Source organism: Phyllostomus discolor, chromosome 1 (assembly GCF_004126475.2).
Source record: "Phyllostomus discolor isolate MPI-MPIP mPhyDis1 chromosome 1, mPhyDis1.pri.v3, whole genome shotgun sequence".
Lineage (NCBI taxonomy): Eukaryota > Metazoa > Chordata > Mammalia > Chiroptera > Phyllostomidae > Phyllostomus > Phyllostomus discolor.
This window is the reverse complement of record NC_040903.2, coordinates 105,641,541-105,667,686: the sequence shown is the minus strand read 5'-3', so window position 1 is coordinate 105,667,686 and position 26,146 is coordinate 105,641,541. Positions and strand designations below refer to the sequence as shown.

Below are 26,146 nucleotides of genomic sequence, written 5' to 3'. Positions count from 1 at the left end.
TTGCTGTAGCTCTGACCAATGTAGCTCAGTTGGGTGTCTTCCTGAAAAGTGAAAGGTCACTGGTTTGATCCCTGGTCAGGGCACATGCCTGGATTGCAGGCTGGTCCCCAGTCAGGGCATGTGCAAGAGGCAACATGTTTCTCTCACATGTCAATGTTTCTCTCCTTCTCTTTGTACCTCCCTTCCACTCCCTCTAAAAATAAATAAAATATATTTTTAAAAAGTTGTTGTAATGCTTTGGAACAGCTAGCAGAACAAGCAGAATATCATGGATTAAGGACCCAATCTCTCTCTCTTCATCATTAATAATATCTAACATGGTTTACTGAGAACTTTATTTTCCCTAAGGAAAAGTCTTATTGTTCCAACATGACTGGTCCACAAAAATACAGGCTTTGACTTTACAGAAATTTGATTTGTTGCCAGCTCTGACAAACGATATAGGATTACCTACAGAAGAATAGGATTACCTACAAAATATTCATCACAAATCAATCATACACTTACCCTGTTATTATGGTCACTAACTTTGATGATAGGTTCATTTTATCTAAGATCCCATACAGTGGCCCGGCCACTGGGACTGGCTGATGCTAAAATGTGCTGGACTTGTCTGTTCCATGCAATGCAGCTGATATCTTCTGGGGGCTATAAAGAATAAACTATTAAAAACCATTTCTCAATTATAATCAAATTTAACCATAACATCTGATCCTCCTTTTTAAAAAATAGATTACTTAAAAATCTAATCTGTCTACTCCACAAATCTGCTTTACATTCCTAAATTCTCAACATATACAACAGTTTCATATTGTCTCATCCACTAGGGATTTATTAAGCTCCTGTTATAAATAAAGCCCTGTTTCTTTATTTTGCAAGTGCCACAAGGTACATAGGGGACCACAAAGCAGATGTGGGTCCATATAACTAGGTAGAGCAAAAGTTAGAGCCTAGACAACTAGAAAAATATCATTATAATGGTCAACCACACACTATCATCATGCCAACCTCAGACTGGCAAATGTTAGGTCCCATTATCATTGTAATGGCTACTCAAATTGAGTAGTCTACACAACACAAAGAAACTCAAAGAGGCAGCAGAAGAACTGCTGTTTCTCAACTTATCAAAAATACATAGTACAGCCCTGAGTGGTGCGGCTAGGTCATTCCTCAAAGCGAAAGGTCGCCAGTTCTGTTCCTGGATGGGGTACATGCCTGGGTTGAGAGTTCAATCCCCAGTCAGGGTGTGTACAGAAGCCAACCGAATGGTGTTTCTCTCTCTTTCTCCTTCCCTTCCCCTCTCTCTAAAAATAAATAATAAGTGAAATATTTTAAAAATTATTAAGTATAGGGAATAATGCCTTGGAGCCATCACACCAGAATAAAACAGGTGACTGACCTGGAACCTGAAATTGTCCAGAACTCAATAATCCTGTAGATCTTCTGAACTTCAAGCTAGGGCTGGGTTGCTTTTTTAAAAATAAGTTCCCTGCCCTGGCTATGTGGCTCAGTGGATCAAATGCCAGCCTATGAACCAAAGGGTCCCCAGTTGATTCCCACTCAGGGCACAAGCCTGGGTTGTGAGCCAGGTCCCCAGTACGGGGTGCATGAGAGGCAACCACACACTGATGCTTCTCTCTTCTACCCTTTCCCTCTAAAAATAAATAAATAAAATCTTTTAAAAAATAAAATAAGTTCCCCTGAGAGTCTATTTTTTTATTCTAAGGTTGGATTGTGTTAAAATACTGTATCTAAAACAATTATTAAAGACAACTATTTTATTCACTATTGTGTGTCTACTACAATGAACAGTCTCCAGCAGATGCACTGAATAAATATTTGCTGTTGAAAGACTCACTGGTATTTTGAAAAAGACTGATTAATACTCCACTGCCCTGAAGAAAAGTCAATGACATCTAAACACAGATTTTAAACAAATATATTTAGTGTGGGAAAAAACCTGAAATACATTAAGGATAGAAGAACTGATTTTGGCTCTTCTGATTACATCAAAATCTGTAATACCTGTGTTTTGGCTCCTGGTGTCATTGGAGTTGCAAAGTTGTTTAGATCCCAAATGTAAATTTCAGACTCATTAGCACCAGAGGCCACCAGATTAGTCTGCAATAAGAAACAATTAATAACTAAATAGCACTTAAAAATTTGAGAGAACGCAGGTTAACTCAGTTCATACCTGGAAGGATCTGTCAGTTTTAGGTCATAAATTTTTTTATTTAAATAAAGAAGCAGAAAGTATGAATTTCTAACTACTATGAATAACAGTGTAAAATTTAAATAGTTTCTTAGAAAACATATAAAATTCTATTTAACTCAAAAAGATAATGTGTGTATTGACATTTTAATACAAGACATTAAAAAATAATTACATGGCTAAATTCATGCAACCACATGGGAATTAACATTTGTGGTTTTAAATCACTGCAAGGGAATCCGATTGTGGAAAGCAAAAGCATCATCATTTATTGCTTTCAAGCAAATACTGAATCCTAAAATAATGGCATCTACCTCCGGGGATCGCAAACCAGCTTCTGGAGCCAGACCAAGGTAGTGCTAGTAAAATCTCTCCTCTTAAATCCCTCACATAATTCTATTTCCTTTATACTCAATTTTGTTGCAGGTGGCAATATTTCTAGGTTTTCTCTGTTCCATACCTTTATGGTCAAAAAGCCCTAAAACTGACATGAAGTACAGCAAGATAATGAGTTTCATGTATTAATCTTCATCCTTTATTGTTCACTCTCATAAATTCTTCTCTGATCAACAGACATATAACTGAAAATAGAGGAATTCTATGGTAATAGGTACCTATAATACAAGACGTTAACCAAAAATCAGCAGCTGTTTGATTTGAGTAACAAAGGAACTAGCTTTCTAATCTGAAGAATAAATACCATGATGGCAGAAACTAAGAATTTTGGGTTTTAAGTTCTATATCTTAAGTATGTACATATAACACTATAAACTAATATAAACTTTATAAACTAATATAAACTTTAAGATAATAGTTATTCTTTTTGCTTGATAGACTCTAGTAGTCTATTAACTCAAGATATTTACTAACCTATATATTTATAACATTAATATTCAGTAATGTTTATAATAGTAACAGCAGACTCTTAATTGTCTAATTAAATTTGCACTATAGCTGTGTATATTTCTAATTATGTCATACAGTAGTGACCTCTTTGTCATAAATACCAAATTTCTCAATTAATAAAACAGTGGATTAACCCAGACATCACAGCATCAACCCAATGCTGCATTGTACAAACAGTTAAAAAGCAAGGTTTCTGAATTATGGGGCTCCTAATGTTTAAAAACTACCCAGATGTATGACATCTCCAGACTTCTATGAATTAAATCAGCCAGATCCCTTCCATGGAGTTAGTATCATTTATCCTGAACTCAACTCTGAACACTCCATTCTTCAAACACATATACTCGCTCATCAATCTGCTTAGGCACACATTCTTAACTTTTCACTCCAAGACTGAGACATAATAGAGTCATATACTTATTGCAAATACGTAGCCCATATCTCAAGTAAATGTCAAAAGTCTAACCTGAAAAATGTTTACATCCAAGGCTCTCACTGGGCCAGTATGCTTGTCATTTTGGGCAATCACAACTTCCTTCTCTCCAGCTATAATTTTAGAAGGATCATAAAGAATAATATTTCCATTTTCACCACCCACAATCAGAACTCCACAGATATTGCCTCTGGAATCCATCTTATGAGGCCCCCATATCAACTTGTGGTACCTCTAAGAGAAAATGAGTGAAGCCATTAATTTTGGAAGTCAAATAAATGTAGAATTTAATTTGAAATCATACATTTAATTCTTCACATATTTATAAATACTGCCAAAACACTGCTTCTCCTCTAGTCCTGGCAGCTGTGAATGACTTGGTGAAATGGCACTTTAGATATTATACTCATGTTCATATTTGATTTTGTAACTTTTTTGAGTAAAAATATGCTTTTGTAAGAGGTAATACACTTATGACAAAGTGTACTTGATTTGTGTGTCAAAGATACGGAGTTACAAGTGGTTTCACCATCTAGAAACTGTTAGGCCTGGGCAAGTTAGTAGATCTTTCTAGGCTGCTTTTGGTTTATCTGAAAAATAGAGCTAATCAACCACTTCCCTTAATTCTATTTGACTATGGAAGTGCTTACCAACAAGTGATTTGTTAAACAGTAAATGTGAAGGGAATCACCTAAAATTTTCTAAGAAAGCCCTGGCTGGCACGGCCCAGTTGGTTGAGCACCATCCCGCAATGCCAAAAGTCGCCAGTTCAATTCTGATCAGGGCACGTGCTGGACTTCCAGGCCTGATCTCTGGTTGGGGTGCATGAGAGAGGCAACCCATCAAGGCTTCTCTCACACATCAGTGTTTCTGTCCCTCTCTTTCTCTCTCCCTTCAGCTCTATTTTTTAAAAAATACTTTATTGCCCTGGCTGGCATAGCTCAGTGGATTGAGCGCGGGCTGGGAACTAGGTATCGCAGGTTCGATTCCCAGTCAGGGCACATGCCTAGGTTGCAGGCCATGACCCCCAGCAACTGCGCATTGATGTCTCTCTCTCTCTCTCTCTCTCTTTCTCCCTTCGCTCTCTAAAAATAAATAAATAAAATCTTTAAAAATATATTTTATTTATTTTAGAGAAAGGAGAAGGGAGGGAGAAAGAGTGGGACAGAAACATTGATCAGTAGCCTCTTGCATGCCTCCAACCAGGGACCTGGCCTGCAACCCAGGCATGTGCCCAGACCTGGAATTGAACCACAACCTTTTGGTTTTCGGGACAGTGCCCAATCTACTGAACCATACCAGCCAGGGCAAATAAAATCTTTATATAAATACAAAAAAAGTAACTCTACTATATCATGAGGGGGAAAATACTAGAAACTGGATCCTCTCCTTCCTATCTCACATATAACAGTCAACAATTAGAAAATCAATAGACATGGACTCTTCTTGACTTCCACAGAAATTCACTAATATATTTTTTGACAAAATATTTCATGTCATTGTTGGTAATATTCTTTGCAGTTTCTAAGAATGATATATTGATAGAAAAACTAGGCACAAATCACAACATTCATTCAAATATAGCCACATGAATTTATGGTTGAATCTCATACCTGTGAGAAGAAGAGAAAGTGGCACAAGATTTCATATCCAAGGACGGATCAGAAAGGTCTAATTCAAATATCTCAAGGGAAGCATTAGTACTAAATGTTGCGTCCAATTGCTGAGCAGATGTTCCTACAGAAAATACATTTATGGTAACTATGCACACAAAAATAAGACACTCAGGAAACCATACAACATAGAAATTAAATGCATGTTTTTCAGTGATCTCACCCATGAGTGCTGTAATAGTGGCTGAAATCACAGCACATATACCACTGAGCAGATGTTCAAATCACTACAGCAATGAGATACTAACTCAGGGTTCAGAGATGATGTTTATAAGAGGGAAGAGTGCAGATAATTTTTTAAGCCTACAGATCCTTTAAAAGCTCTCTGTAAAAACAGTACCGTGATTTACTCTGCCTCCTTATAGTCACAAATGATATAACTCCAAGTCTGTTTATGTAAAAAAGCTAGCATCAAAATTGATCTTCATTCAAACTGATATTTAACAGTTTTGTTTACACATATCTATTGTGCTTAATACTGGAGGAATAAAGATAAAACACAACTGGTATAAAGTGGGGAAGATACTATAAATACATTGTGATTAACGCTGTGATGCTGAGGTGCTATGGGAACACAGAGGAAGGTCACTGAATCCAGCTGACAGCCAGGAGGGAGGTATCTTGCCAGAGAAGAAGAGGCTTTCTAGAGATGAAGCTTGACTTGAAGCTTAAAGAACAGGTGTGAATAAGTCAGATGTACTATCTTTGTCGAACTTACCTGTAGCTAGGTAAATGGAATGATTCTGAGCAGGGCTCCATGCCTGCATAGCTGTATGATCTACTTCCTTTAACTTCATCCTGCTAAAGAGAATATTTTACACAGAAATACACTGAACATGTAACATAGAACATAAAAATATACTGGACAAACCATTACATCATTAGTAATGTCCAATTAAATGTCCAATAATGTCCAATAAATCCAATTCAGCATCATTTCTTGGGAATGTTCAATATTAGAAAGGAGAGATACTTGGTCAATTATTTTGAGACAAATATAGAGCTATTCTGACATTTACCGAATATAGTCTGTCAGCTAGAAAATCAGTGTGGAAAAAATTGGCTACACTATATGCTTCTCAGACGAGGACACGTGGCAATGTACCAGGGGTAAGAGAAGGCACATAAAGCACAAGGTGCGTCTTCCTGGAGCAGGATTGTTCAATAGGAGCAGTTTTTAAAATTAATTTTAAATTAAACAGAATAACTACAAAGAAGACTATAGGAAGCCCACAGATTTTAAAGATAAAGCAGAAATTTTTAAAGACCTGTTCACTCCAACCTACAATCCCCATACTACTCGTTTATATATTCTCTTTTTTCAGGTTACTTTGGTAGAAAATTTCAGGAAGTACTGTGCTATTGCTTAAAAAAAGAATATTATTCTATATAAATGCATTCAGATGACACAGTATTCCACTGTAAAGATATACCATAATTTCATTGCTTAGTTCAGTAATGATGAACACCTAAGTTGTTTCTAATCTTTTGCTATATTTGCAAAAACAAAGGCTGAAATAAAGGGCCATTGTACATATTATTGCATTAAGGGGCAAGGATAGCTATAAACTTCCAGAAGTAAAACTGCCAGGTTAAAGGACAAATGAGATTTCAATTCTGATGGATATTGCCAGGTTGCCCTCAATGGTAACTACTTTTTCACATTCTCAAGAATAATAGAATAGCTGCTGCCCTACAGCCTTACCAGAATACCACTTTTGGGGGGGGCCAGGGGGGAGGGGTGACACTTTTTGACTTTTAACAACAGGACCAATCAGTGAAATATTAGCTCTGTATAGTACAATTTGCAATTATCAGACTCTAAAGAATGTTGAATATTATTTCCTTCTCTTACCTCTATTTTTAAAAAAATTTGAAATATGTTTATTGATTTCAGAGAAGAACATTGATGTGAGAGAGAAATGATGATTAGGTGCCTCCCATACGCTCCAACCAGGAATCAAAGGGAAACCTAGGTATGTGCCCTTACCGGGAACTGAACCCATAACCTTTGGCGTATGGGATGACACTCCAACCTACTGAGCCAACTGGCAAGGGCTCTCTGTCTCTGTCATCTTTTCTATCTATTCTTATCGCTACCATTTGCCTATTTTTGCATTATGTTCTCAGACTTTATCTGTTGGTTTTGCTTACGTATTTTTTTACCTTTCACAAGATTTTATTTTTAAAAATAGATTTTATTTTAGAATTGTTTCAGGTTCACAGAAAAATTGAGTGAAAGCATAGAAAGTTCCCACATACCTCTCCCTGACCCCCCCCCCCCCACCACAGTCTGCCACCATCAAAACCCTGTACTACAGGAGTACATTTATTGGTTTCAGGCAAAGACCCAACAGAGACACATCATTATATCCCAAAGCTTGTAATGTACATTAGGGTTCACTCCTTGTGTTATACATTCCATGGGTTTTGACAAATGTGTAATGACTCATACCCACCATGACAGTATCATGCAGAAGTTTCCTTGCCCTAAAAGCTCTCCGTGCTCCACCTATTCACCCCTCTCTTTCTCCCTCCCTCCTGGCAACCACTGATCTTTTTACTGCCTCCATAGTTTTGCCTTTTCCAAAATGTCACTTAGTTACAATCACAGAATATTTAGCCTTTGCAGACTGACTTCTTTCACTTAGCAATAGGCATTTGAGTTTTCTCCATGGCTTTTTGTGACTTGACAGCTCAATTCTTTTTAGCATGGAAAAATGTTCCATTGTATGGATGTACCATGATTTTTATTTTTTATAGTCAAATTTCTCACTTAAAAATGGTTGCTGAATTTTGATTAGTTAGCAAGGACTTGTGCATTTCAGATTATGAATAAGTTCACTCAGATTTTTCTTCTAGAAAATCCATTTATGGTTTATGCTTTACATTTAGATTTTGACTCACTTGAAATGTATCCTGGGATACAATGGATATTCAAAGTTTCTTTTTTCTGTTATCACTCCAAAATTGTTTTTTGAAATATCTTTTTCCTACTAAATTAGGTATCACTTTCCATTATGTACTAAATTCTTTTTATTATGTTTATTTCTGAATTTACTATTTAGGTTTATATTCCTGTAGGTATCAGGATGTAGGTTAGGATTCACATTCTTCTATATGCTTAGGCTTATTTCTGCATTTCCAGTCCATAGGCCCATTTGCTTGCTGACAGGTTCGGCAGTCCACCGTTTTAAATACTGAGACTTTATATATGACTTCAGTAACCCCAACCCACTGCTCTCCCCAACCTTGTTTCCTTTGTTATTGCTTTTTATTTTACTACATAAATGTTAGAAAAGTTTTTGACAATTCCAGAAAAAGTGTTAGTAACTTTATGGAATCTACATCAAATTAATAAATTTAGGGAAAACTAACACAATGTCTGAATCTTCCTAGCGAGCACATGGTGTCTTGATTCAAGTCTTCTTTTTGTATCTTTCAGTATTATTTTAATTTTTTTGACATTGGATTTGCTTATTCCTATTTCACCTTTTGGCTTTGCTTATAAATGTGGCTTCCCCCCTTTCATTATACTGTCTATATTTTTGTTACTGATATATAAAGGCTAATGATCTCTTTAATTAATTTTTTTCCTGTTATCTTACTGAATTCTCTTTTTGGAGTAGTTTCTCAGTAGATTCTTCTGTGTTTTCCACATATACACTCATGTCATGTCATGTTACTGTGCCAATAGTAACAGCTACCTCTGTTTCAAATGGTTATTCCTCTAATTTCGCTTGTCCCAGTTGGCTAGTATCTGAAGTAGTATATTAAGCAATAGCGATCACAGTGAGATTTCTTGTCCTGTTCTCTTTTCAGAGGGAAAGCCTACTGTATCACCACTGAGCATGATATTGGGATTTGAGATATATACATATGTGTACACATTAAGTATATATAATATAAGGAAACAGCCATTGACTACTCTTTTACTGAATGCTATTTATAAAGACTGGCTGTTGAATTTTGTCAAATGCTTTTCATTAGGTAATTGGAGATAACCATATGATTTTTCTCTTTAAGCCTATCAATAAAACAAATTATACTAATAAATTTCCTAAGGCTCCATTATCTCATACCCTGAATAAACTTCTCTCTCTCTCTTTTTCCCCTTGGGTCCTAGAGCCTGAAGTATTGTAACATATTGTGAAACCATGTGACCAAATACCTAAATATATCTACAACATGTATACCACAGTAATGTATAGTACATTATATACTAACATCTCAAAATGAATTTCTATTAATTTTATGCAAATTATGGTATAAGATTACTATGTGACACATTCTGAAATGGCACCAACTTCACATAGCATTCCATGTCAATTTACTAGTCAAAATCCTTACTGGTAATGATGTTTTCATACATTGTTATCTGAATATTTAAATTAAGCTGTTAATCTAATAACCACAGTACTTTACCAATTCAAATCACTGCATATGTGGATGTTAAAGTAAATGAGTAATACGGCAGGAAAAATATTTCTAAGTGAATAAACTTCTCTTGATCATGATGCATTATTTTACTGATGTGATGCTGGATTCCATTTGTTTAAAACAGTTTTGCAGCTAGAGTCACAAAAGTGAGATTCAGTCTATGGTTTTCTTCTTTTGTGCAGTGTTTGTCAAGTTTTCATATCAATCTTATACTTGCTTCCCCCAAATATGGAAGTTTTCCTTCTTTCTCTATGCTCTGAAACAGTCTGAAAGGCAGCAGTGGAATTACTGATTGTTTAAGGATTTAGAGAGCTCTCCTGTGAAACACCTGGGCCTGATACTACTGGGGGAGTTGCTTCTTTGGTGATTTTCTATGGAAATTGGTCTATTTGAATTTTCTTTATTCAAGGTCATTTTTGGTAAATCATATTTCCCTGTGTTTTCATTACTATGATTACCTATACATTCTACAATGGCTATTTGTATTCTCCACTGATCCAAGAATTGTTTGAGTTCAATATCCAAATGGAAGAGCCTTAATTTTTACTACATTGTGACTTTTTGATACTGTTTCTCCTTTATGACACTTACTAAAGTTTTCTCTGGGACCTACATAGGTGTTTTTGTGACCCTTCCAGGAGACTAAACAGGGCAGAGCTCTGGCTACTCAAACCTGAGTCTTGTCCTCTTGCCTTCTTCCCTGAGCAACATGAGCTTCAGCACCCTCTCCAGCTTCTCCACAAATTACCAGACTCTGGATTCCATGCAGTTGCCCAGCCACCAGGCCTGGCAAGCCAACAGTGTGGCCAGATTCTATGCAAGTGCTGGGGGCTTGGGCTCCTGGAACTCTGTGTCCCATTCCACCAGCATGCAAAGTCTCTGAGGTTCCGGGTGCCTGGCTGTGGGGATGGCCAGGGGTACAGAGGGCACATCCAGAGAGAGAAAGAGACTATGCAATGCCTGCATGGCCACTTGGCCTCCCACCTGAAGAAGTGAGAAGTCTGGAGGCTGATAATTGAAGACTGGAAAGCAAAATCCTGGAACACCTAGAGAAGGGACCTTGGGTCAGACACTGGGGACATTATCTCAAGACCATTGAGGACCTGAGGGCTGAGATCTCTGCAAGTTCTCTGGACAATGCCCATCTTGCTGCCCATCTCAACTTCAGAGTCAAACATGAAATGGAGCTGGCCATGCACCAGTCTGTGGAGAGTGACAACAGTGGGTTCCGAAAGGTCACTGATGACACCAATATCACTCAGCTGGAGCTGCAGACAAAGATCAGGGCTCTCAAGGAGGAGCTGGTCTTCAAAAAGAACTGCAAGGATGAAGTAGTCTACAAAACCCAGACTGGGTTTTGCCAGCTCTGGGTTGACCATGGAGTGGAGTGCCCTCAGATTTCAGGACCTCAGCAAGATCACAGCAGACAGCCAGGCCTAGGATAATGAGCTAGCTCAGAATAGCTGAGAGGAGCAGTCTAGTTTTGGTCCCAGTAGATTGACGTGAGCACCTCAGTGGTCACCTCACAGCCTGCTAAGATAGGAGCTGCTGAGATGACACTCACGGAGCTGAGACTACAGTCCTGTCCTTGGAGATCTTCCTGGACTAAATCTGAAGGCCAGTTTAGAGAACAGCCTGAGGGAGGTGGAGACCCGCTATGCCATGCAGATGGAGCAACAAGATCTTGTTGCACCTGGAGTCAGAGCTGGCCCATACCTAGGCAGAGAGGGCAGCACCCCGCATACGAAAGCCCTGATGAACATCGAGGTGAAACTGGAGGGTGAGGCTGCCATCTACCACTACCTGCTGGAACAAGGGGAGGACGTCGGTCCTGGTAACACCCTGGACAGCAGCAACTCTGAAATCCATCCAAGAGACCGCTACCCACAGGACTCTGGACAGCAAAGTGGTATCTGAGGTCAACAACACCAAACTTCTGAGGCATTAAAACAACAGAAGTGGGGCATGTTGTGGTACAGAGGAGGCCAATAAGTAGTTCAGAGGTCACTGAACATTTTAAAAAGTGTGCTCTGTTCTCAGGATCAAGTTCAATATTTCTTAATCAAATCAACACCATTACTTAATTGTTTACATCTTCTCTAAACTAATTATTTTCCATTTGATCTGTCTTGAACCAACAGTGAATTAAAATTCTCCTTACTAGCCCTGGCTGGTGTGGCTCAGTGGACTGACTGAGGGCCTGAGAACCAAAGGGTCACTGGTTTGATTCCCAGTCAGGATACATGTCTGTGGTGCAGGCCAGGTCCCCAGTAGGGGGTGTGTCAGAGTCAACCACACATTGATGTTTCTCTTCCTCTCTTTTGCCCTCCCTTCCCATCTCTAAGAATAAATAAATAAAATCTTTAAAAGAAAGTCTCCTCACTAATGCATTTGTGCCAATTTCTCCTGGTAGCTCCTGAAACTTGCTTTATAAAAGTTACTTTGTATTTAATACATCCTTATTTAGTAGACAGATACTTATAATGTAAGATATTCACTGTCAAATAATCATTTTTGCTTTATAAAGTATTTTTCTTAGTTTTAAATAGTGCCTTTGGGCCTGATTTAAGATCATATCATATTAAGGTGACTATTTAGATCAATACCTTAGTTTCCTTTTTATTTGCTTTTATGAGTATACTTTTATCCTTTTCAACTTTTCAACCACTGTGTTTTCACTGTCTTAAATTTAAAAAAAGAAATTAAGCTTTGCTTAGTGATCACAAAAAAAAAGCTTTGCTTAGTGATTCAATTGGAAAATCTTTCCAATAGCTCAACTAACAAGGCCATTTAAAATTTATTGATATGACAGATAAGGTAGCTCTTAGTTCTGTCTCATTTTGCTGTGTTTGGCTTTATAATTAAAACATTCTTTCACTGTTGTCTATTTTTGTGTGTGTATAATTTTTCTGATAATTAGGATATTTTACTTTTGTTCTAATATGTAGTTCTGGTTTTATCTTTATAAGTATGATTTTAAATATTTTCATTTAATACCAGTAATTGTCTAAAAATAACTATGGGCACAAAAGAAATAAGCTTGTATAAAATTACTGTCCCTCTTGCACTACACAGTTACAGTCAATAGTATTATCTTTCTCAGTGTTTACCTTTGTACTGTTAAATACACTTATACTTCTACTAACTGATTTGTCAGCTTTAAATGATGTCCTTTGACTCCTGGCCATTACAGATGAGGCAATCCACAAACTTATTCTACCTCCACTTTTCTTCCTACTTTCCTGTTCTCTTAATATTTTTTTAAAGAATTTATTTATAGGGGAGTATAGGGGAGTATAAGGTAGTTAAATGGTAATGAAAGAGAAAAGAGAAAAATGTTTTATTTATTTATTTTTTAAAAAGGCAAAGGGAAGAAAAGAGGGAGATAAACCTCAATATGTGACAGAATCATCCATTGGTTGCCTCTGACACACCCCCAATTGGCACCTGGCCCGCAACCCAGGCATGCGCCCTAACTGGGAATCAAGCCGGCAACCTTTCAATTTGCAGGATGATGCCCAATCCACTGATCCATACCAGTCACAGCCAGTTCTCTTAATGTCTTGAAGTTTTATCACTAATTCCTACATTGTCAAATATTTAATATATAGACTTTATTTGTTCTTCCTTATTCTCTATTTTTTAGTCTTAAATCTTCAGTTAAATACACTCAGTGCTCCCCAACAGTACTATTGCCAGTTTCTTACTCATCTCTAGAGGATGAAGTTCATCCTCTACTAGTATCCTTAAGATGACCTTAGACTAATAATATGCCCTGTTGTCTTACAGGTTCTAAATGTTTATATACTTGAAGAACATTTTACAGATGATAAATTAAGGCATAGAGAGATGAAATAATCTGTACATGCTAGCAAGAGGCAGAGCCAAAATTTAAACTCAGGAATTCAGATCCAGAGTTAAGCCCTTACTTGTTGCTTCAACAAGTTCAGATATTCCATTTTAATCACAGATGAAATATTAACACTTGGAAGAAATGGTTAATGGCAAAGCAACTATGACACATGATGAAATTAGGAGAAGAAAAAAGGTATTTTTGAAACTGCTGGGTTAGACAAGAGTGGATTAGGAGGTTGAATTACTCGTGGTTAAAAGCCACGGCCTATAAACTCAATCTTTGGTTTGAATATTGGCTCTGCTACTTATGACACTATGGACACATCATTGAAACCTCTCAGAGCTCCAGTTTTTACATTTGTAAGATTGGGTTAAGAGTGACTACCACATGGGATGTTGTGAGGTTTAAGTGAAATAATTTATTTTATCGAGGGCCAAACTCAGTGCCTTGAACATAGGTTAATAAGTGTTTTAATGTACTAACTACTTTTGAAAATTATTACTATCATGAGGTTAATCAGGAAAACTGTGCATGTAGTTTCCTAAGATTATAATGAAAAAAAGAAAAAATCTCAATATTCTAAGAAGTAGAAAAGAAGCCCATTTTCCTTATATAAAATGCCATCTTCTTCCTTTCAGCCACTTGTCAAGTTCAAATTCCAACCCCCTCATGAAAATTGCCCTAATGATCCAATCCACACTGATCTAAATAACCCCCTAACTGTTTATATTTGTCTGTACCACACTTTCAGCATTTTATACAAAAGTGTCTTATTCTATCTTAACAAAATTTTGTAACATTATACAAGTATATATTGTTGACATATTTTCCCACTGCCTTTTTACCAATAGTGTTATATGTCATTTTGTCACATTAAAAACACAAAGAATTTATTTTTTCAATGAGTGTTACAGTTTTTACCCTTTTGGGGATCAAAATTACTCAGCACAAGGGGGTAGGTCCACAGAAATTTTTCTTCTTCTGAACGTTTATATTTAGGAAAATTCAAATAGGCTAATGAGTTAGATTAATTTTAGGTAAACCATTTACTTTTTAAATTCTTAGCTGTTTGAAAGCTTTTCTTATTTAAAAAATAGAGGCAAGTATTGTTAGGGGGATGGGGGTTTTATGAAACGCCTTTAGAATAATGTGTAAAAGTGAAAACAAAATAGCTATATGTATTTTAAAAACTGAGGTGAAGCAGTAGCCAGGTAGCTCAGTTAGTTAGAGCACCATCCCCATATGCCAAGGTTATGGGTTCAATCCCCAGTCAGGACACATACAATAATCAACCAATGAGTGCATGAATAGGAGGAACAACAAACGTGGGTGTGTTGACATCTCTCTCTCTCTAAAATCAATCCATAATTTTTTTTAAAAAACCCAACTGAATAGAATTACAGTATCTCTAAAGAACAAAGATAAAAGGGCTATGTAATTCATGAACATTTAATGTGTGACATTTACTGAAAGATAAATTTGTTAAAACACAACATGGTTAAGTGGGGATTCAAAAGATTTATAAATGTCTACTTTTTGTCTTAGTAGTCTATGTGCCACCTGAAGCAGATTAACGTGTACTGAACACAGGCTTCAATGCTATCTGAAAAATAAATAAATAAAAAATCACTATAGTACAAAAATGGGCTATAAATACATTATGCGGCCTGAATTTAATTAAACAAGTGTACCATAATCTACCTAGTGTAATCATTCTCAAAACTACTAAGAATACTCTTGAAATACAGCTTCATCTGGATGTATGTATATTTCCTTCTCTTAGAAATGATCATTCAGCCCTGGCTAGTTTAGCTGAGTGGAATGAGCATGGGCATGCAAACCAAAGTACTGACAGTTCGATTCCCAGTCAGGGCACATGTCTGGGTTGTGGGCCTTGTCCCCAGTAGGGGGTGTGTGAGAAGCAACCACACATTGATGCATCTCTCCCTTTCTTTCTCCGTCTCTTAACCTCTCTCTAAAAATAAACAAAAATCTTTTTTTTAATCATTGTTCAAATACAGTTTTCTCCTTTTTACTCCCAATCCAGTCCCCCCTCCCAACCCTCCCCACTTCCCTCCCATTACCACCCTCCCCTTAGTTTATGACCATGTGTCCTTTAAGTTTGTTCCTGTGAACCCTTCCCACTGTCCCCTTAAATTCCCTCTACTTTCCTCTGTGGGCACTGTCAGCCTGGCCTCTATTTCAGTGTCTTTGGTTATATTTTGCTTGTTTCTTTGTTTTGTTGTTTAGGTTCCTGTTAAAGGTGAGATCATATGGTATTTGTCTTTCACTGCCTGGCTTGTTAAGCTTAGCATAATGTTTTCCAGCTCCATCCATGCTGTTGCAAAGGGTAGGAGCACCTTCTTTCTTTCTGCTGCATAGAATTCCATTGTGTAAATGTACCATAGTTTTTTGATCCATTCATTTACTGATGGGCATCTTGGTTGCTTCCAGCACCTAGCTATTGTAAATTGTGCTGCTGTGAACATTGGGATGCAAAAGTTCTTTTGTATTGGTGTTTTAGTATTCTTAGGATAGAGTCCCAATGGTGGAATTGCAGGGTCAAAAGGCAGGACCATTTTTAGTTTTCTGAGGAAGTTCCATACTGCTTTCCATAGTGGTTGTACCAGTCTGCAGTCCCACCAACAGTGCACTAGGGATCCCTTTTCTCCACAACCTCTCCAACACTTGTTGCTTGTTGCTTTGTTTATGATGGCCATTCTAACTGGTGTGAAGTGGTATCTCATTGTGGTTTTAATCTGCATCTCTCTGATAGCTAGCGATATTGAACATCGTTTCATGTGTCTTTGGATTTTCTGTATGTCCTTGGAGAAGTGTCTGTTCAAGTCCTTTGCCCATTTTTTAATTGGGTTATTTGTCTTCTTAGAGTGGAGTCGTGCAAGTTCTTTATATATTTTGGAGATTAAACCCTTGTCTGAGGTATCATTGGCAAATATGATTTCCCATACAGTTGGTTCTCTTTTAATTTTGATACTGTTTTCTTTAGCTGTGCAGAAGCTTTTAATTTTGATGAGGTCCCATTTGTTTATTCTTTCCTTTATGTCCCTTGCTCTAGGACAGAAGTCAGTAAAAAAGTTTCTGCGTGAAATGTCTGAGATTTTCCTACCTACGTTCTCCTCTAGGATTTTAATGGTGTCATGTTTTATATTTAAGTCTTTTATCCACCTTGAATTTATTTTTGTATATGGTGTAAGTTGGTGCTCAAGTTTCATTTTTTTGCACGTGGCTGTCCAGTTCTCCCAACACCATTTATTGAAGAGGCTATTTTTATCCCATTTAGTGTTGCTGCCTCCTTTGTCAAATATTAATTGACCATAGAGACTTGGGCTTATTTCTGGGCTCTCTGTTCTATTCTATTGGTCCATGTGCCTGTTTTTATGCCAGTACCAGGCTGTTTTGATTACAGTGGCCTTGTAGTATAGTTTAGTGTCGGGTATGTGATCCCTCCTACTTTACTCTTCTTTCTCAAAATTGCAGCAGCTATTCAGGGTCGTTTATGATTCCATATAAGTTTTTGAAGTGTTTGTTCTATGTCTGTGAAATAAGCCATTGGTACTTTAATAGGACTTGCATTGAATGTGTAAATTGCTTTGGGTAGTACGGACATTTTGATGATATCAATTCTTCCAATCCATGAACACGGTATATGTTTCCATTTGTTTGTGTCTTCCTTGATTTCTTTCCTCAGTGTTATGTAGTTTTCTGAATACAGGTCTTTTATCTCTTTGGTTAGGTTTATTCCTAGTTATTTTATTTTTCTTTTTGCTATTTCAAATGGGATTTTTTTTCTTGGTTTCTGCTTCTGCTGTTTCATTACTGGTGTACAGAAATGCCTTTGATTTCTGGATATTGACTTTGTATCCCGCTGTTTTGCCAAATTCCTTTATTAGGTCAAGCAGTTTTGTGGTGGAGTCTATAGGATTTTCTATGTATATTATCATGTCATCTGCAAACAGTGACAGTTTTGTTTCCTCCTTTCTGATTTGAATGCCTTTTATTACTTTTTCTTGTCTGATCACTGTGGCTAAAACTTCCAGTACTATATTGAATAGAAGTGGTGAAAGTGGACAGCCTTGTCTTGTTCCTGTTCTTAGTGGAAAAGATTTTAATTTTTGGCCATTGAGTATGATGTTGGCTGAAGGTCTCTCATATATGGCCTTTATTATGTTGAGGAATGCTCCCTCTATTCCCACTTTGCCGAGTGTTTTGATCATGAATGGGTGCTGTACCTTATCAAATGCTTTTTCTGCATCAATTGATATAATCATGTGGTTTTGTCTTTGCTCTTGTTTATGTGATGTATTACATTTACTGATTTGCGAATACTGAACCATCCTTGCATCCCTGGAATGAATCCCACTTGGTCATGGTGTATAATCTATTTAATGTATTCTTGGATGCGGTTTGCCAGTATTTTGTTGAGGATTTTAGCATCAATGTTCATCAGTCAAACTGGCCTGAAGTTTTCTTTCTTTTTTGTGTCTTTATCTGGTTTTGGAATTAGGATGATGTTGGCCTCATAAAAAGAGTTTGGGAGACTCCCATCTTTTCGGACTTTTTGGAATAGTTTGTGAAGGATAGGGGTTAGCTGTTCCTTAAATGCTTTGTAGAATTCTCCTGTGAAACCATCTGGTCCAGGGCTTCTGTGTGTTGCAAGTTTTTTGATTACTGCTTCAATTTCTTTTGTTGTTATTGGTCTGTTCAGGCTTTCTGCTTCTTTTTCATTGAGTTTTGGAAGATTATATTTTTCTAGATATTCGTCCATTCACCTAGGTTTTCAAATTTCTTGGCATACAGTTCTTCTTAGTAATTTCTTACAATCCTTTGTATTTCTGTGGTGTCAGTTGTAATCTCTCCTCTTTCATTTCCGATTGTGTTTATTTGGGTCTTGTCTTTTATTTTCTTGATGAGTCTGCTTAAAGGCTTGTCGATTTTGTTTATCTTTTCAAAGAACCAGCTCTTGGATTCATTGATCCTTAGAATTGTGCTTTTAGTCTCTATGTCATTTAATTCTGCTCTGATTTTGGTTATTTCCTTCCTTCTGCTTGCTCTGGGCTGTCTTTGTTCTTGTTCCTCAAGTTCTTGTAGACGTAGGGTTAGGTTGTTTGTTTGGAATGTTTCTAACTTTTTTAGGTGGGCCTGTATCACTATGAACTTCCCTCTGAGGACTGCCTTGGCTGTGTCCCATAAGTTTTGGGTTGTTGTGAGTTCATTTTCATTTGTTTCCAGAAACCCTTTGATTTCTTCCCTAATATCATTCTTGACCCATTCATTGTTTAATAGCATGCTATTTAATCTCCATGATATTGAGTGTTTTTGGTATTTTTCCTTCGGGTTGGTTTCTAGCTTCAGTCCCTTGTGATCCGAGAAAATGCTTGGTATGATTTCAATTTTCTTGAAATTGTTGAGGCTTGTTTTGTGTCCTATCATGTGATCTCTCTTTGAAAATGTTCTGTATACATTTGAAAAGAATGTATATTTAGTTTCTTTTGGATGGAGGGCTCTGTATAGATCAGTAAAGTCCATTTCATCAAGGGTATTATTCAATGCCACAATATCTTTGTTGATATTTTGTTTGGAAGATCTGTCCATTTTCGATAGTGGGGTGTTAAAATCTCCCACTATAATTGTGTTGCTGTCCATATTTTCTTGAAGTCCTCTAAGATTTTCTTTATGTATTTGGGTGCTCCTATGTTGGGTGCATATATATTTACAATATTTATGTCTTCTGGGTGGATTCTTGCCTTGAGTATTATGAAGTGACCTTCTGGGTCTCTCTTTATGGCCCTTTTTTGGAAGTCTATTTTGTCTGATATGAGTATTGCTACCCCGGCTTTTTTTTCCTGTCCACTTGCTTGGAAGATTTGTTTCCAGCCCTTCACTTTCAGCCTGTGTAGGTCTTTTATCCTGAGGTGGGTCTCTTGTAGACAGCAAATATGTGGGTCATTTTTTCTTATCCATTCAGCTATTCTATGTCTTTTGATTGGAGCATTTAATCCATTTACATTTAATGTCATTATCAATAGGTACTTATTCATTTTCTTTTCTGTATGTGTGTTCCTCTCCCTCTCCCTCTCTGTCTCCCTCTCTCTCTTTTCCTTCCCTTCCTTAAAGCAGTCCCTTTAGGATCTCTTCAGAACTGGTTTGGTTGAGGTGTATTCTTTTAGACTGCTTTTGTCTGGGAAGCTTCTTATTTGGCCTTCTATCTTGATTGAGAGCCTTGCTGGATATAGTAGCCTTGGTTGCAGACCTCTGGTTCTCATTACCTGGAGTATTTCTTGCCATTCTCTTCTGGAGTGAAGTGTTTCCTTTGAGAAGTCAGCTGTTAGCCTTATTGGGGCTCCCTTGTATGTTACTTCCTTTTTCTCCCTTGCTGCCTATAAGATTCTCTGTTTTGTCTTGAAATTTTGTCATTTTAATTATGATGGGTCTTGAGGTAGGCCTGTTTGGGTTCCTCTTGATTGGGATTCTCTGTGTTTCCTGGATTTGTGTGACTTTTTCTCTCATCAAATTAGGGAAGTTCTCCTTCATTACTTGTTCCACTAGGTTTTCGATCCCTTGCTCTTCTTCTTCTCCTTCTGGTATCCCTATTATACAGATATTATTACATGTCATATTGTCTTGCATTTCTCTTAATCCCTCTTCATTCTTTGTGAGCCTCTTTTCCTTTTCTTGCTCTTTCTGGATGTTGTTTTCTACTTTGTCCTCCAGCTCGCTAATCCGATCTTCTGCTTCATGGATCCTGCTTTTCATTCCTTCTACTGTGTTCTTCAGGTCAGAAATTGTATTCTTCATTTCCCCTTGACCTTTGTTGAGAGTTTCTATTTCCTTTTTCATGTTTATATAGTTTGCAGTGAGATTGTTGTAGTTTCCCTCTAATTTCTGAAAGCTCAATGTGGGTTCATTGAACTTCCTGGTAATCATTGTTTTGTACTCACTATCTGATAGTTGAGTTGCCTCTATTTCATTTAGCATTTTTCCTGAGGCTTCCTCGTTTCCCTTCAATTGGGGGTTGTTTCTTTGTTTTCTCATTGTTCGTGGGTTTCTTCTTTTTTCTTCTTGTTTGTTAATTTGATCTTTTCTGATTCCCTGTAATTATGGTGTGAACTTCTGTGGTAGAATATTTGTGAGATTCAGTGGTGCAATCTCCTTCGTGTATCCTGGTGCTCACAGCTTCCCCCTACTCTTTTTTGTGATCATTTGGAGGAGTAAGGCAAAATGGTTTAAGACAGCAAGACAGTATACTATGATATTTACATTAGCAGCCAGTAGAGAAGAGATGGGTTATCCTTTGACTCTTTATAGTGTTAACCGTGATCCTCCACCCCACTATCCACATTTTAGAGAGGATGGAAAGAAGGTAAGACTCTTATTGGGGAAGAGAGGATTGTTAGTTGGATCTAGAAAGCTGTGAGGCTGTGGGAGGTCAGATTCTAAGGTAGGGTTGGACTAAAGATTAGTATATAGGAGTAGTGAGTTAAAGAATAGAGAAAACCCCCACAATAGTATAGTTCAGAAAATTACAAAGTGGGCTGAGATCAGGTAGGGGTATTGAGAAGCAATTACAATTGTATAGACTAGGTCTTACTAGTAGTAATAGTAAAGTGACAGTCTTGTGGCAGAATTGATGAGGTCTAGATAACAACAATAAAGAGTAACGAACCTTGAGAGGTGTATTAATGGAACACAGATGAAGGATAGCAACTTATCAACACCTTGTGACTGAGATACCAGGGGGAACCTATCAAATGACAGTATAACCAGCCAAGCAAAGAAGATTATACAGGAAGAAAAAGAATACCAAAATATTATTAAAATAAAAAATGTCATAAAAGTGAGAAAAAGATAATACAAATTTACAGTAACTTGTAAGATTAAAAAAAAGGAAAGAAAGGCAGAAGATGTAGTGCAGAAGAGATAAATTTGTAGTGGAAAGAATAATATTAGGATGAATGGAAGAGAAACATAAGGGATTGCGAGATAAAAATAATAAGAATTGAAAAATAAAATGTCACATAAAACACAAGATAAAATGAATCAACTAACAACAGCCACAGAAACCAAACCAAACCAAACCAAGCCAAAGCAACAAACAAAAACAAACAAAACAAAACAACAACAACAACAACAACAAACCTCTTGTTGGTTTCTTACTGGCCAGACCAGTTTTTCTGATCTTGCTGGCTTCAGCTGGCTGAGGGACCTTTGAAATGCTCCTCTCTCTCTCTCTCAGACAGATCTCAGCAAGTCTGTCAGGTAGCCTGGGCACTCCCGAACACACTGGCTCTCTGGATCTCACTTCAATATTCTTCCGGACTCCGGGGTCCTGCAGGGTTCCAGCTCTATGATCTCAGGAGGCACCCGCGATGTTTTGGGATTCACTGCGCCCTCCCTGGGAATCGTAAAAGGGCACGCCCTTCCCCCAAACTTTTCAGATTCAGGGTCTAGGATCGCCCTAAGCGCCTCTCCACGACCCTTCCGGGTTCACAGCACCCGTGATTCAGGCTTCCCTAATAGGGGGCGTGAGCCGACCTCGGCCCGGTTCTGTGCTCTCCACCGATCTGCACTTCCACCGGGCTAGGGGTGTGGACGATCTTCCAGGCTGCCCCTGGTCTTGTCGGCTAGAGGCCCTCACGTCTCCCAGGTCTCTGGGCAGGTGTTCATAGTCCCTGGGCGGTTTTTTCCCAGTCCAACTGGCTAATCTGTTCCTTCTAGCAACACGTTCTCCCCTGGAGTTGCTCACCCCCATATTCAGGGGAGGCAGCAGTGACTCCCCTGTCCTGGGAGCCCCGAGGCAGACCCCAGAGCACCGGGCCTGAAGACTGCACACCCCTAGTCCCCGCACTGATCCCTGGGCCCCTTTTGTCCTGAAGCAGTCTCCTTACCATCTGGTTTTTCCGTGATCACAGTAATTTTTGATGTCCTGCTTTCAAAAGTGATTCGGTAACCTAGTCCACTTGCTGTTTCTCCACCAATCCGAGAGTTTCCCTCCTCTTCACAGAAGCCGAGAAAAATGCTGCCTAGAGTAAAGCTGACATCTTCCGTCCCCCCAACAAAAATCTTTTTAAAAATCTAATAAAAAAAGAAGAAATGGTCATTCATTGTTAAAACATGAAGGTTTAAATTAAACCATGTGTGCTTTTCAAGTGAGACTTGCTTTAAATGCTTTGGTAATATTTTAATAATATATATGATTAGAATTTATATTATGGTCTCATTCAAGACTATTTTACATGGAACACAATCATTCTGAAAATATCAAGAGAAGGTTGTGAGGACAGAGGCTTGTTCACAGAGACCATCTACAAGATATCATCTGTAGCACTACAGTTAAAGAGTATGGAGCCTGGAGCCAATACTCTGTTTAAATCCCAGCTCCACCATGTCTTACCTCTGACTTCAGGCATGTAACCTTACTTACCTGTGTCTTTCCTACCCACTTGGTAAAATAAGTATAACACAAGCATTGATACCATAGGGTTGTGGAGAGAATTAAACGAGGTATTACACAGAATGCTGAGAAGAGAGTATAGCAGGTAGTAAATAAATGCTGTTAATTGTGAGCTATTACACAGTAACAATTTAAAAAGTTTATCTTGCCCTGGCTGGCAGGTGTGGCACAGTGGGTTGAGCACTGGCCTGTGAACCACAGGGTTGCTGGTTTGATTCCCAGTCATGGCACCTACATGGGTTGTGGGCCAGGTTCCCCGGTACAGGGAGTGTGAAAGGCAACTACATATCCATGTGTTTCTCTCTTCCTCTCTTCCTTCCCTTCTGTCTAAAACTATATAAATAAAATCTTTAATGAATAAGTATGGCTGGGTTTCCCAGTTGGTTGAAGTGCCATACTTACACCAAAAGGTTGCGGGTTTGATTACCAGTCAGGGTATATACCAAGGCTGAGGTTTTCAGCCCTGGTTGGGGAGCACGTGGGAGGTAACCAATCCATACTTCTCTCTCAACTGATGTTTCTCTCTCTCTCTAAAACCAACAAATATATCCTCCAGTGAGGATTAAAAGCAAAATAAAATATTTATCCCAGTGAATGTTCATGAATACATCTACTGAAGAAAATTTATGTTCCAGACTAGAACTCTTACTATTTTCATCCAACATTCCACAATAACTGCATGCAGTTAAGTGGAAATTTTTTTTCTTTCTGCTCTTTTTCATATTTTTTAATTTTTTGAGAGAGAAAGAGAGAGAGAGAGAAAAAAACATCAATTTGCTGTTCAACTTATTTACTCAGTTATTGCTTGATTTTTGTATGTCCTCAGGGATTGAACCCACAACCTTGGTGTACCGGGATGATGCTCTAACCAACTGAGTCACTCAGCAGGGCTCTGCTCATTTTCTAAATGATAATTTTGTGAAACAATATTAAAACAAAACAGTACTACTCTCCAAAAAATACCAACCTTACAATGCGACACAGAGAGAGGATCTACATGTCAGAAAGTAAAAAGTGTAGATGGTAATAGAATTGAAAACATTAACTCCCGAACCAGAAATACAGTCCCTAGCTAGCACTGCCTTTAGTAAAAATACCCATCTTGTGTGGGCAAAACATCTCATCATGATGGGCACATGTGTTCTACAGAAGTTATTTGGTTTGATCAGTGTTCTAGGTTCATCCCACTCAACCAAAACCAAAGAAGCAACTGACCACAGAACTAGAAAGTGTCATACGTATCTGGAGCCTAACAAATATAAACTTTTTGAGCTGAAATTACCCTATTCAAGAATGACATTTCTAAAAACAATGGAAAAAAAACAATTTAATAATATCACCTCATGTGAGTTTTTAACTTGGGATTGGCAAACCTCATGAAATTATACAGAAAATCCTACATGTGTGTGCATTTTTCTGGGACAATGACCCAGTATCTTTATCAGACCCTCAAAAGAGAGCAGAATCCCAAAAGCTTAACAATCACTGCTCTTTACAGTATACAAACTTCTTTCTATTTTTATGTTATTAGTTTCAGAAAAGACCCTACTTATATGACATTTAGCAGTATAATTCTAAATCCATTCCAAATCTCATGTAAGTTCTTACAGCCTACAAGCCTTTTCCAGAGTTGTAATTAAGAGACAAGGAGAAACAAGGAGCACAGAAGAATCACAAATCAAAGAGGAGTAAACTTTTTTAGCCAACTCTGTACAGAAAATGTTGTATAGTATAATACAAGGAGGAGTCTCTAATTATAAATTTAAAAGTCACAGTTGATGACAAAGACAATCACAGGTCAGTTTTCTATACTTACATAAGGCAGTTTAGAAAAATAATTTTACCACAACCATCATTCAAAGACCTACATAAAATTAGTTCCTTGCACAAACAGAAGTTTATAATACCCACAAGCCCAGGCAATACTTTGATCTATTTTGCACCTGCCCCGTAATTTACCATTTTATGATTTATTAGCAAAAACTTACAGCATTCATGAGACTTCCTCTGAGGTATAGGCTGCGATTGGCAACCACTGCCCAAAAAATAAACCAATACTGGCTGAACGACAGTAGTCTTCAGTTAAAACCTGCCAACCTTTCAATCTGGCAACAGTTAAAAAAAAAAAATTCTAACCAAACCAAAGGAATCCTGAGGTTTGTTTCCTTCCCTCTCCCTTGGGGACCACACCTCTTTGTGCACAAGGGTTTCAAGGTAAAAACCACATGAAAATCGGGCTACCAGGGCCTTAACTGCAGGGGCAGCAACTTGTGATTGAGTTCTTAAAACTTCTTAGTTGGTTCTGTAACATTGTGTTTAGGGAACTTTAAATCCTTACGATCTGGCCACACCCAAGGGCTGTCTTGGACTTACACTTGATTCGTTACTCCAAAGAGGCATTATGGGTAAGGTGTTCCATTAATACCCTATGTACAATTTGAGATCTATTAGAATTTGCCCCCAGTTACTGGAACTTTACTAAATAGTTTAATGAGAGCCCGGCATCTAATTAGTGTGTTGCCTGGGATGTTGTTCCTAGATTAGAGGGAAATTATTCCCAGTGAAGAAAGTACCAGAGGAAAATCACTTGCTAAAGTACCAGAACCTAGATACAAGTTCTGGCAACTTCTAGGCCAGTTCTCTTTTTACTAGGGACCAGTCAACGGTCTCTTTCCTACAGCCCTAAGTGCCTTCATTGGAAGGAATGTTTCTCTTTCTTGTACACATTTCTTTGTGTCCGAAATGTCCAAATGTGTAGAGAATTTTTATGAGTTTATTTGAGCCAAACTGATGACTTATGCCCGGAAGCAAGATCGCAAGTGCTTCAGAGAATAGGTATTGCAAATTTTAGAAAATGTATTTGAAATTAAAAAGGGAACAGAAGAAAATAAGCAAGATGCGGAGGTGGTGGTAGATTACAGGTTAGGGTGATGTATGTGCTTTCTTGAAGGTGGTTAAGGCTTATTTGGTTGCTTGATTTTCCTGTTGAGTTCAAGTAGTTTTCTGCCTTTTCCCCCCACCCCAGCCCATTCTCCACTTATTTGTTTTTAAAGTCCTCACCCAAGGACATGCTTATTGAATTTAGGGCGAGGAGAAGGGAGGGAGAGATGGAGCGAAACATCTATGTGGTGAGTTGTCAGGGACAGAATCCACT

At 37.8% G+C, this 26,146-nt stretch overlaps 1 protein-coding gene across 4 annotated transcripts; it reads right to left on the bottom strand.

The window, feature by feature from the left end:
- Window positions 1-221: 221 nt before the first annotated feature.
- On the bottom strand, window positions 222-25,000 carry LOC118500899 (protein transport protein Sec31A-like). 4 transcript variants are annotated; one of them, XM_036027244.1, is made up of 6 exons: window positions 24,981-25,000; window positions 5,943-6,025; window positions 5,165-5,288; window positions 3,585-3,783; window positions 2,026-2,121; window positions 222-648 (listed from the first exon to the last, which is right to left on the bottom strand). In XM_036027244.1, the coding sequence occupies exons 1-6, from the start codon at window positions 24,983-24,985 to the stop codon at window positions 547-549; spliced, it is 609 nt and encodes a 202-aa protein (XP_035883137.1). In that variant the 5' UTR covers window positions 24,986-25,000; the 3' UTR covers window positions 222-546. The 4 variants fall into 4 exon arrangements, with proteins under 4 accessions (XP_035883137.1, XP_035883151.1, XP_035883142.1 ...); XM_036027258.1 differs by lacking the exon at window positions 24,981-25,000 and adding an exon at window positions 10,649-11,345 and having other exon boundaries at window positions 5,943-6,022; XM_036027249.1 differs by lacking the exon at window positions 24,981-25,000 and adding an exon at window positions 8,932-9,837 and having other exon boundaries at window positions 5,943-6,027.
- Window positions 25,001-26,146: the final 1,146 nt, after the last annotated feature.

Coding starts and splice junctions, on each gene's coding strand:
- LOC118500899 (XM_036027240.1), bottom strand. CDS start 5,391: ATGGGTGAGATCACTGAAAAACATGCATTTAATTTCTATGTTGTATGG. Junction 2,122..3,584: donor TGGATGTAAACATTTTTCAG/GTTAGACTTTTG, acceptor TTCTTATTGCAG/ACTAATCTGGTGGCCTCTGG. Junction 649..2,025: donor CACCAGGAGCCAAAACACAG/GTATTACAGATT, acceptor TATTCTTTATAG/CCCCCAGAAGATATCAGCTG.